The following is a 12393-nucleotide window of genomic DNA, read 5'->3' on the forward strand; positions in this document are numbered from 1 at the left end:
TAAACATATACTAACTTTAGAAATGTACAAATGAGTTGTATTTATCTGAAAGAAATAATGTTTACAGTCTAGAACATTTAGTGATGCTACCCTAGCAGTGATTATATGTCCTTTTAGAGGATTTATTTTTTGTTTATTTTGCAACTTATTTACTTATAAAGATTAATATGTATATTTATGTATCCATATAATGTTACTAACATTATTACGATTATTGTGGAGGTGTATTTGACATCCTATAATGAGATTTTATGTATTAAACTTTTAGGTATTCTGCTGATGGCAGCCTCAGAAAATGAAGATAATGATATTTTGTGGTGTGTCAACCATGATACATTTCCTTTCCAAAAGCCAATGATGGAAACTCAGGTGAGTTATCTTGAGAGATTTTAAAGAATTTTTTACATAATTTTAAATGAAAACCAAAATTATGAGAAGCTTTTATCTTCTGATTTATTACTGTTTGCTTCTAATAATCTTATATGGTTAGCAGTCTTACTGAAAAGAAGTATATACTGTTAGTTCTTTGTTTTTCCTAAGATGAGAAGTCAGTATGGTACTCAGTAAAAAAATCTTTAAAGAAAACATTGGAACCCGTTTAGAATATTTTCATAAGGTACCTGAAAATAACTACATCTTTCTGACATTATCTTTGTCCCATTTGAATATATTTTTAGTTATTATGAGGCCATCTATTTTAGTTATGACTTAGAATTTTATTCTTATGATCTCTTTAATTTGTAGTTCCATCTAAATATTTAACTTTTTTCTTTTAATTATAGAAAATTTCAAACATATGCGAGAATAGAATGGTAAACTGAATCCCACATTAAGGAATTACCCTTCACTCCATCTTGTGGATCTCTTTTTCCCGCATATACAAATGTATATACACAAACACATAATTGTGTTTTAAAAGTAAATATTAGCACATACTCCATGAAGTCAATGGAGAGGTCCTGGGAGAAAGATGTGGCCCCCGCCTGGCCCAGCGGCCACATCCTGGCCCAGCCCCACATCTGGGCCACTCATCCCAGCCCTGAAGGCGCTGAGAAGAGGCCAGAGATGCTCACTCCTCTGAGTGTCCCCTGTTCCACTTCCATCTGTCCTCCTAGATGCCCTCACATATCTCCTGTTACCTGTACCTGGAGGCTGCTGATCAAGGCAGATCAACCAACCCCCACTAGGGTCTGAATGTCTGAGAGTCTCTTTGGAGCCATCTCTTTAAAGGCATTTTGGCTCTAGTTGTTACTGCCTGCTTTTGGTTATTCTAAAACTGAATCTTCTTGTCAGGGGAAGTAGGAGAATGTGTGTGTAGGTGGATGGAGGAAGACCCCAATCCTGGGAAGGGGGAACATGGTTTGAATGGGCTCTTCCAAGTTTCTGATGTGGCCTAAGCAACTGGGGTAAAGGCAGGTAGGTATAGCGACAAGGAGCACCTTTCTCAAATTCTTTTCTTTATCCTTTAGGGTTTACTGAGCACATAGTGTATGCCTCATTCTGTGATAGACTGTAAGGATTCAGAACTCAGGATATAAACCATGTCTTGATGGGAGCACAGTGTTAGAGGGTGCAGGTTTGAAATCTGGCTCCATTTTCTCAGGGCAGTGACTCAAAGGATTTAAATGTCTCTGGCCCTCAATTTCCTCATCTGTAGTAGTTTTAATATTAATAGTACCTACCTCTGTGGGGTGAGAGTGGGATTAAATGAGTTCATGTGTTCAGGGTGCTCAAAATACTACCTGGCACGTAGGAAGTACTCGATAAATGTTAGCTATTATTTGCTTTTGTTTTTAAAATAGGTACTATACATCATAGTGGCTCAGATGGTAAAGCGTCTGCCTACAGTGCTGGAGACCCGGGTTCGATCCCTGGGTCAGGAAGATCTGGAGAAGGAAATGGCACCCCACTCCAGTACTCTTGCCTAGAAAATTCCATGGACGGAGGAGCCTGGTAGGCTACAGTCCATGGGGTTGCAAAGAGTCGGACATGACTGAGCGACTTCAATGTCAGTACATCATATCACTTCATCTGTATACTTGAGTTCTCAAATAAATGTGGACTTAAAAAACAAATGTAAATATAGCTCATGAACATTAATAATCAAATTCTGGTCTCCCCAATACAGCTATAAAAGACATTAGGACGTGGAAAAATTCTGTATTGACTGGGCATTAGATTGTATTAGAGAAATGTTAATATTCTTACATGTAAGAATAGTTTTATGGTTTTGTAAGAGGACATCCTTATTTTTAAGAGATGCATGCAAATATATTAATATTTAATGGTGACATGATATTCATAACTTTCAAATAGTTATTCAAAAAATATAGGAAGAAGAAACCAAATATGGCAAAATGCTATCAGTTGTTGAATCTGGGTATCAGGCATATGGACATACAGTGTACTTTCAACATTTTATTGATGCTTTAAATTTTTTATAATAAAGTATTTTAGAAGACCAAGATACTTTTTTAAAAAGAATATCTTAGTTTAGAAAGCAAATATACCTTCAGAAGAGAGCAAAACCATGTGTCAGGAAATTTGAGCACTGAACCCTACCAGTGTAGATCAGTTCACCCTGGAAAGAAGGTAGAAGGTATATAGTCTTTGGTTACTGAAAAAATTGTAGTTATAGTATATACTATATCTAGTTTATCTTAAGAAAAATTTGCCTTTTTCTTCTGGTATGAAAAGATTATTTACTATCATAGAAGATGCTCAATCAAAATAATAGGTATTAAAAAATTAAATACTGACTTTTGAGAATATTCATCCTAATTTATTATTAATTTATTAAATCCTACATTTATTCAAAGACTATCCTTTTTAGAAGATTTTGCTTTATGTAACTTTAATTATATGTATACAAAAATTTATTTCTTCTACATAGATGACTACTCGTGTTGATGGTCATTCCTGGGCTCTTTCTGCAATAGATGAGTTGAAAGTAGATAAGATTATCACACCCTTAAATAAGGATCATATTCCAATAACTGACTCACCAGTTGTTGTACAGCAGCATATGTTGCCTCCCAAGAAGTTTGTTCTCCTCTCAGCACAGGTACGTGCATATCCTGTTAAGGCAGAGACAAAAAGAAGCCATATTTAACGTTTTTGTCCAAGTATTCTGTGATAGTTGCTTAATAGAGTCATTTACTTAAGCACTTAGGAATGTTTACTCTTAAAATATTCTTCAGGAATAGTTATAAATACCAAAAATGCAAAGTAGTATACAACATTTTTTAGTATTTATTTTTTGAGTACTAATGCATTGACAGAATTCCAGTGGTAAACCGAGGGGTATACACAATAAAATCTCCCTTCTGGTTTGGGTCCCCTCCTTACAGACTCCCATGTCATCAGAGTTTGTATCTTTCTAGAGATACGTTATAGATATACCAACGATACAAATATATTTATAAACAAATAATGGCATATGTGCTGCTTTTTATGTTTCAAAGAAATATTTTAGACATCTTTCCATATTGATATTAGGACTTTCTCATTCTGTTTTATATTTAAAAGGCATTCCTTTTTAATGGATGTACCATATTTAACTAGGTCCCTGTTAATGGATCATCTTTTGCTGTTAATGCTACAAACTTGTGCATATATAATTTCACATGTGTGAGTAGAGCTATAGAATTGCATCTTCTGGGTTAAAAAGTATTTATCAGTTTGAAAGATGTTTCTGGTTTCCCTGTATACATACAGTCACCATCGGTGACTGTTGAGTGCCTATTTCCTTACATCCTATACAAGTACAGTACTCCATCCTATTAAGAGTGAGGTTGTCGGTCTTTTCTAGTGTTTATTTTTCTGTGAATTGTCTGTTCCGATTCTATACCTACTTCTCTATTAAGTTTGTCTTTTTGATTTATAGAAACTCTTTATATATTTAAGGGAACTTTTTGTGATTTAGGCTCAAACATTTTTCCTGGTTTGTCATTTGATTTTCTTTATTGAGATTTTTTTTTTCCCCATATGAATAGGTTTATAAGTAGTTGAAATATTCTGTTATTTTGGGGGATTTCTGCTACAGTTTTTTGTTTTTTTTTTAAAAAGCTTCCACACTCTAAGTTCATGAAGTCATTCACCCATAGTTTCTTTTAGTACTATTCTGTTGTAGTTTTATTTTGTCCTTTCTGTTTGGAATTTATCCTGGTTTAGGTATGAATATGGATTCAGCTTCAGTGTTTTCTGAAGTGGATGTACTTGTGCCTTTGTGATTAATGGATAATCTAATTTTGATCCTTTAGTTTGAGGGGCAGCTTTTATTATATATTAAATTCTAGTATTTATTGAGCTTGTATCAGAACTTTCTACTTTGTTCCACTTATCTGACTATTCATGTATCAGTACTGTGCATTAGCTAAAGGTCTATAAAGCTTCACTTTTTAAATTTTCCATATGGATATATATAGATCTAGGGTGGCTTGGGAGTTGAAAGGTAGATGAGATGATCTTTTTGACCAGTGTACTTTGTGTTCTTGAAGTTTTTTTGTTTTGTTTTTTTTAACATAGGGTCCATTGCTACTAGCCATTCTTAGTAAATCTATTATTCATCTTTTTATCTAACTTCTTAGGGGAGTCTTATGTTTCATAAACTTAGACCTGTGGATCAACTGAGGCATCTACTTGTGAGTAATGTGGGTGGAGATGGAGAAGAGATTGAAAGATTCTTTAAATTACATCAGGTAATTATTTGCAATTTTTTTTAATGTGCTGATATTTTAAACAATGAGAATGATAGCTACCTTTTATATAAGTTAGGATCAAAATGCTGGGATTAATACTAGTCTTCCTTCTTTGCTTTAATCATTTATGTACTGGTGTTTGGGAATAGGATTAATACGCTATAAGGTTTATTATGGTAAATGCTCATATTTTCTATTCTGTTGATAAATTCTTATTAAAATGTACTAGTAAGAGCGTGATGGTTGAATTATATGACAAATGTATTTTTATTAAAGGACAAGACATTTATAGATAAATATGGATAAAATGGTAACCAACAAGGACCTGCATTATAGCATATGGAACTCTGCTCAGTGTTATGTGGCAGCCTGGATGGGAGGGGAGTTTGGAGGAGAGTGGATACATGTATATGTATGGCTGAGTACCTTTGCTCTTTACCTGAATTTATCACAACTTTGTTAATCGGCTATACCACAATACAAAATATTAATAGAAAGTTTTCTAAAAAAGTAAAATAAAGGATAAGACATTTACAGATAAATAACTTTTAATTTTTTTTTTTTTGCTTAATGACATGAGGAAAAAGTTTGGGGTAACAGTGATGGGGACTTTAGTATTTTAAAACCTTAACTAGAAGTGATGAGGTAATACTGGGAATGCTTAAAGTCAGGAATATCAGACCAAAGTTAAATATACACACTCTAGATTCAAACCAGCTCCACCATCCGAGTGGATTACTTGAGTTCTCTGACTTCCATTTCCTCATGTGTAAAATGTGTATTAAATTATAATATGTAACGTGGAGATTAATATGCTCTAAACTCTTAAAATAGTGCCTGGCAGATAGCAGGTACTTAATAAATGTTAGCTGTTGTTGTTTTCTAAAAGATTAAAACACCTTGAGAAAAAAAGGAGGTGACTACACCAGAAACTAAAATAGAATCTAGATAAAAAGAAAAAGAGAACATCCTTTAATAGTGGTGCCTATGAGAAACTTTAAGACCAATAGTGTTTACTTCTCCTTTTTCATACCCGCTGCTTTGATTCATTCAGTAAATATTTATCAAGTACCTGCTCTGTACACAGATTTAAACACTGGATACAGCAGTAAACAAAACTTCATTCAAAATGTTTATGTTTATTCTAAGGGAAGATAATTTTTTTTTTTTACAGGAAGACCAAGCTTGTGCAACTTGCCTTATTCTTGCTTGTTCCACTGCTGCCTGTGACAGAGAAGTATCTGCTTGGGCTACTCGGGCTTTCTTCAGGTATGTGTGTCCCTTTTCTCTTGTTTTTGGCCACTTTTTTTTAATGGATGCATTGGCTAATGTGGTCGTTACACATTAACTTTAAAGTAAACATTTAAAAAAAAAAAAAAATAAAGTAAACATTTAAGTGACCATATAGACAAGTTAGTAAAATTTATTTGCAAAAAGATGAAATCTGGAAAGGTGATAATACACCTGGAAGCACCTTGAGCATAATTTATGCATTGTAACCCTTTCTCTGGATTCTCCAACTTCTTTTGTCTGATCTTCTTTCTACCTCAGTTACTCTCATTTGTCTTTTCTACTTCCTCTAAGACTATACCAATTCTGCTCTATGTGTATCATTTGCATGGAGAGATTCTGCATCACTTCAAGAAAACTTGGGTATCAAAGAGATATTGTTTGGAAAATATTTAGCTAAGAATAAATTTAAAATGCAATTTTTTTTAAAAGAATTTTTTGAGTAGTCTAACCATAATTCTAGTGTGGGAATTATAGTACCATACACTCATTAAATAAATTCTATGCTTCACAGACCCTTTTTTAGAAATTGCCAGAGTTCCTTATAATTCTTCTTGGTAGCAGTTTCAAGTCAACATTTACTAAATAAGTATTTTATTAGGTATCTATGTGTGTATTTCACTGTCAGCATGATGCATTGAAGTCACTAACGTTTAAAGCATTTATCCTGAAGCTAAGCAGGACTTGAAACAAGTCCAGCTTTTAAGATGGATAGTTTCACTGAATAAACTCAGCCCCTGTTGTCATAAAAATAGGTACGGTGGTGAAGCACAGATGAGATTTCCAACCACTCTCCCCACTCCGAGTAATGTCGGTCCCATCCTGGGCTCTCCTGTCTACTCTAGTGAGTATGAAACACTGAAATGAAACTATTTCTAACAGAGCTTGAATTTTAAAAGCTTTGTAGCATATTTTAGGGCTTCCCAGGTGGCTCAGTGGTAAAGAATCTGCATGCCAAGGCAGGAGACACAGGAGATGTGAGTTTGATCCCTGGGTCTGGAAGATCCTCTAAGAGTGGGAAATGTCAGCCTGCCCCAGTATTCTTGCCTGGAAAATACCATGGACAGAGAAGCCTGGTGGGCCACAGTCCATGGGGTCACAAAGAGTCAAACACTGAGCACACACAGTAACATATTTTAATGGATAAAAAATTTTGTTATGTTTTCTTTTCTGCTACTGGATTGTTAGGGAATAATTCTATAGATTTCTGATTAGAATTATATATAGTGAATCCTTAGTGTATACTGGGAAACAAAATAAGATGTAAGCAGTAATATTTACAGAACTCATTTGTTACTTATTCAGCAGGAAAAAGTTGAGTGATTTAATAACAAACTCCCTCCTCAGTGTTTTTCAAAGTGGGAATTGTTAGAAAATTGCTAGGAAATGGGTCCCTAATTCTTGAATATATTATGAGTGGTGCCCCTCCTTACTCTTAAACTTAGAAGCAGTTTCTGTGTCTGATTTTGATCAGATTCAAAAAACTGGGAGATAATTTTATCAGTCTTTATATTGTTTTCTTTTCAGGTTCTCCTGTTCCTAGTGGTACTCTGTATCCAAATCCATCTTTCTTAGGGACACCATCTCAAGGTACCTCTTTTCTCTGTTTTAGGATGCTATTACTATTCTTTCTGGAGCCATCATTATGAATTATTATTCTTAACACTTAGAGTGGGGAAGATTAACTTGTCCTATTCCCCTGAAAATAATGTGATTTAATAGAAGTGGCATCCAAACAAGCATTGGCATTTGGCTGTGAATGCCTTTACCTAGCCTACCTAGAAAGCCCCCTTTGTGAGTAGCAGGATTTAATCACCAGCACTGAACTAACTGGCCTGTTTCACTCCCACCATTAAGATGCAGTGATTGCAAGCTTGCTTTCCTTTTCATCCTGCATTGCCACACTTGAAAGCCAACTTGGGAGTTCCTAACCAAGTCTAAGTCTCACTTCTTGTCAAGGAAAATCAAATTAAATTACTATTTATTTCAGTATTTTTGTAACTGTTTTTTCCTATGGGCTCAGGTACAACTGACTTGGATTTTTGAGAATTCTGAACGTTTATGGTTAAATTTTGAGATTTGATTTTCCTATGTGTGTACAAGGTGTTCACCCTCCTGCCATGTCTACTCCAGTGTGTGCTTTGGGAAGCCCGGCAACTCAGGCCACAAGTATGAGTTGTATGGCTGGACCAGAGATCGTGTACTCTGGAAAACACAATGGTATTTGCATTTACTTTTCTCGAATCATGGGGTAAGTTTTTCATAGAATAATTAACTATTGCTCACCTTGCTCTATTTTGTACGGTTGAACATTTTTAGCTTCAAATTTGGAACATCGTATTCCTGCTAAATTTTACTTATAGTTTAAGCTCACTTGTCTGTTAATAAGATGGTTTTCTGTCATTCAGCTTTTCTATTATCTAACCATCAAGTTATATTTGTTACTATGTTTCACATATGTATATGTGTCTTCAAAATATATCTATGTATATTAACATGGAGTGTAACAAAGCACTCCATAATATGAAATCGGCCTTGAGGTAGAAGAGAGTTCTACTCAGAACTCTCTGGCACATGTTCAGGGTTTTGTTTGTGTGTTGGTCTAGAGTGGCCTCAGCTGGGACAGCTGGATTGTTCTCTTATTCTCTAGCAGGTTAGTCAAAGATCATTGACTTGGTGGTAGCAAGGTTCGATGAGAAAGTAGAAACTTGCAGAGCCTCCTGATGCCTAGGCTCAGAACTGGCCTATCATTTCCACTTCGTTTACTTGTCAAGGAGACATCTCCGAGCCACCCCAGGTTCAAAAGATGGGAAATAGACTCCTCGTTATAAAACAGGCATCAGAGTCATATTGTAAAGAGGCTAGGTGTCAGGAGTAGGTATAGAATTACAGCCATTTTGCAATCATTCTGCTGTAGCCAAGTAATTATGTCTGGTTATGTTTTTCTTAAATTTGAGACGTATGCTTTCATATGAATCATTTTGCTTAAAAATGTGAAACAGTGCAGAACTCATAACTCAGAACTTCCTTGTTTACAACTTATTACCCAGAGTCTTTGATTTTTCCTCAGCAGTATTTCATTATGTGAAATGACATCAAGTTTGGAAGTTTTCCTGTTTTTTCTTTGTTGTTGTTGTTATTCTTTCAGATAACTTAGTGAAATGTTAAATGAAGTCATTGCCACACTTTAAAAACTAAATAAACACACAGCAAAAGGATTTACTACATATTGTAATGTTTTTATTCATCTATAGCATAATCATTAAAACATTTTTTTTTCCAGAAACATATGGGATGCTAGTTTAGTTGTGGAGAGAGTATTTAAGAGTGGCAACAGAGAGATCACTGCAGTAAGTGTGTTGTGTGGTAGTATTCCATCATCTCTATGTAACCAGTTTATATTTTCAGTGGATAAGTAGATGGTCTCATATTTCTTAATGTTATAAATAGCATGCAATGATTATTCCTTCATGTATGTGTTTGTGTAGGTGTTCAGTAAACTGTTCACCCCCTGAATTACATCTCAAGCTCTGTCACTTGTTAACTGATGAGTAAATTTGACAATCAGAGCCTGATAACTTAAAGTAAAATGAGAATGTATCTTCCTTGTAACATTGTTATAGGGCTAAATAGAGTCAGTCCCAATACTTAATATTGCTCAAAATTACTGTTTAATATTTTGCTTATATGCCTACAAACTCCATGAACATAGCACTAAATTCCAAGCATTGGCATACTTTCCAGAGTGCTTTAAGAAACAGAAATTTGTATCATCATAAATTCAAATAATAAAAATTTTTTAATATGAAGTATGTGTGCAACTTATTTTAAGCTTTTTTCTTTTTCCAATGTAGAGATATCAAATATATTTTTAGCTGTGATACTTTTAAAATTCACAGTTCTAAAAATCAGAGTGTATTTACTTAATATATGATTCCATTTATGTGAATTTTGAACAGGCAAAATCAATCTATACTTTTTTTGGTAGAGGTAAGAAAAGTGGTTTATTACCTAGAAGATAGAATGACTAATGACTAGAAAAGGGCAATAGAGAACTTTCTTGGGTGTTGGAAATATTCAGTATTGTAGTCTGGGTGGTGACTCTTAAGATGTAAAAAGCTATCAAAGTGTTCACTTAAGATTTGTACATTTTACTGTCTGTAAGTTATACCTGATTAACCGAAGCAGCAAGGGTGGAATGTGGGTGTCTAGGCCTTTATTTTGGTCACCAAGTATAAATTAATATAAGGAATAACTTTTCTGTTTGTGAAGATAGGGTACCTCAAAATTAAAATTCAATATTCAATTATGGGAATATAGAGTATATGTTTTTTATGGATACTCTTTTTCATTGTTTTTACATTTTTGAAAATATTTCTTCTTTTTCAGATTGAAAGTAGTGTTCCCTCCCAGCTGCTGGAGTCAGTGCTACTAGAACTGAAAGGCTTACAAGAATTTCTAGACAGAAACTCCCAATTTACTGGAGGACCATTAGGAAATCCAAAGTAAGAATAAGTAAAATTTATTTCCCTTTTGTCCCTGAGATTTAATTTACATATTATAAAATTTGTCCTTTTAAAAAAGTTTCATGGTTTTTAGTATATTCATAAAGTTAAAATTTCATAACTATTATCTAATTCCAGAACAGCTGTATCACACCAAAAAGAAACCTTAAACCCATTATCAGTCATTTCCTATCTTAATAACAAGCTGAAGTAACAAAAATACCATAAACTGCCTTAGATGACAAACGTTTATTTTTTATAGTTCTGGAGGCTGGAAGTCTGAGATAGAGTGTCAGCATGGTTAAGTTCCGGTGAGGACCTTCTTCCTGGTTTGCAGACAGCTGCTTTCTTTCTGTGTCTTATGTGGCAGAGAGAGAACCAGACCCAAGGTTCTCTGCTTTCTTCTTCTAAGGGTGGTAATCTCATCATGGGGCTACACCCTCATGACCTCATCCAGACCTAATTACCTTCCAAAGGCTCCACCACCAAGTAAAAGAATCTGCCTGCAATACAGGAGACCTGGGTTCAATCCCTGGGTTGGGAAGATCCCCTGGAGAAGGGAATGGCAACCCACTCCTCTATTGCCTGGAGAATTCCTTGGACAGACCGTGGGGTCACAAAGAGTTGGACACCACTGAGGGACTTTAACTTTGTTTCACTTGGATATTTGAGTTTCACTATATGAATCTGGTGGTGCAAACATGTGGAGTCCATGGCACTCCAAGTTGCCCGTCCCCCAGTTCCTACAAATACTAGTCTTCTCTGCCTCTGTGGACCTGCCATATTTTGGATGTTTTATGTAAATGAAAATAGACAACATGTGACCTTTTGTTTTGGGTTCTTTCTCTTAGTGTAATATTGTCACATGTAGTGTGTGTTAGTCCTTGGTTTCATTTTTCCGTTTATCATTTGATACACATTTAACTTGTTTCAGCTTTTATCTTTTTTGTAAATGTTTTTGTTTTTTGAAGTTTAGTTGATTTACTGTGTTGTGTGTTTCAGCTTTTGACTATTATGAATGATGCTGATATGAACTTTCCTGTAGAAGTTTTTGTGTGGACACATGTTTAGGATGCACAGTTTTTGTTGTTATAAAATGATATAAACTTGTAAAAAATTCACATCACTCCCCCAGTGAATTAATTTGAAGTGACAGTGTAAACTTTTAATTATATGCCCTCCTCCAAGGGATCTTCCCATCCCAGGGATCAAATCCACATCTCTTACATCTCCTGCACTGGGAGGCGGGTTCTTTACCTATTGCCACGTGTATTGGCTATATGGTATTCCATTATAGTCAAGCTATTAGTAGTATAATGCTATTTATAATTTTGAACAACATATTGTAAAGTAATTAGCCTCCAATTAAATAAATGTATATTTTAAAAAAAAGAATTGCAAATGGAAAGTGGGTAAAAATGCTTTAAAATTAGGTGATGGTAATAGTTGCACAACCTTTTTAATATGTTTTCTGGAATTTCTGTTTCAGTACTGCTGCCAAAGTACAGCAGAGGCTGATAGGATTCATGCGTCCTGAAAATGGAAATACTCAGCAGATGCAACAGGAGCTGCAGAGGAAGTTGCATGGTAAATTATTGCTTCTGATTGATCAGTTAAATGTTGATGACTCGAGTAAAGAGTCTTATTAGTTGAATAGAAAACAGTGGGTATCTCTTGATAAGGTCATTTGCGTTAATGAATATTTTTATTAAAATAATATTAGTGTTATTTGCATAAGTATAATATGGACATCTTGTATTTCCATAACTTTCAGCTCATAATTTTTTTTCCTTTCTTCCACCAGAAAACATGATGATATGTACCTTTTTTTTTTTTTAGTTTTTAATTAATTTATTTTTTTTGACAAACCACACGGCTTGTGGGATCCCAGTTAGGTT

The 12393-nt window shown here is 34.6% G+C and overlaps 1 protein-coding gene across 3 annotated transcripts in view; it reads left to right on the plus strand.

Annotated features, from left to right (window-relative positions):
* Nucleotides 1-12393, plus strand: part of NUP155 (nucleoporin 155) — a 53171-nt gene that overhangs the window by 17812 nt on the left and 22966 nt on the right. For all 3 annotated transcript variants that reach the window (XM_070774744.1, XM_070774743.1, XM_019982974.2), the window contains exons 12-21: nt 269-369; nt 2894-3064; nt 4590-4700; nt 5875-5969; nt 6746-6834; nt 7518-7580; nt 8094-8241; nt 9274-9340; nt 10380-10495; nt 11985-12082. In XM_070774744.1, coding sequence (XP_070630845.1) covers nt 269-369; nt 2894-3064; nt 4590-4700; nt 5875-5969; nt 6746-6834; nt 7518-7580; nt 8094-8241; nt 9274-9340; nt 10380-10495; nt 11985-12082 — 1059 coding nt within the window. The remainder of the gene's footprint in view (nt 1-268; nt 370-2893; nt 3065-4589; nt 4701-5874; nt 5970-6745; nt 6835-7517; nt 7581-8093; nt 8242-9273; nt 9341-10379; nt 10496-11984; nt 12083-12393) is intronic.

The sequence above is a fragment of the Bos indicus genome, chromosome 20, assembly GCF_029378745.1.
Source record: "Bos indicus isolate NIAB-ARS_2022 breed Sahiwal x Tharparkar chromosome 20, NIAB-ARS_B.indTharparkar_mat_pri_1.0, whole genome shotgun sequence".
Lineage (NCBI taxonomy): Eukaryota > Metazoa > Chordata > Mammalia > Artiodactyla > Bovidae > Bos > Bos indicus.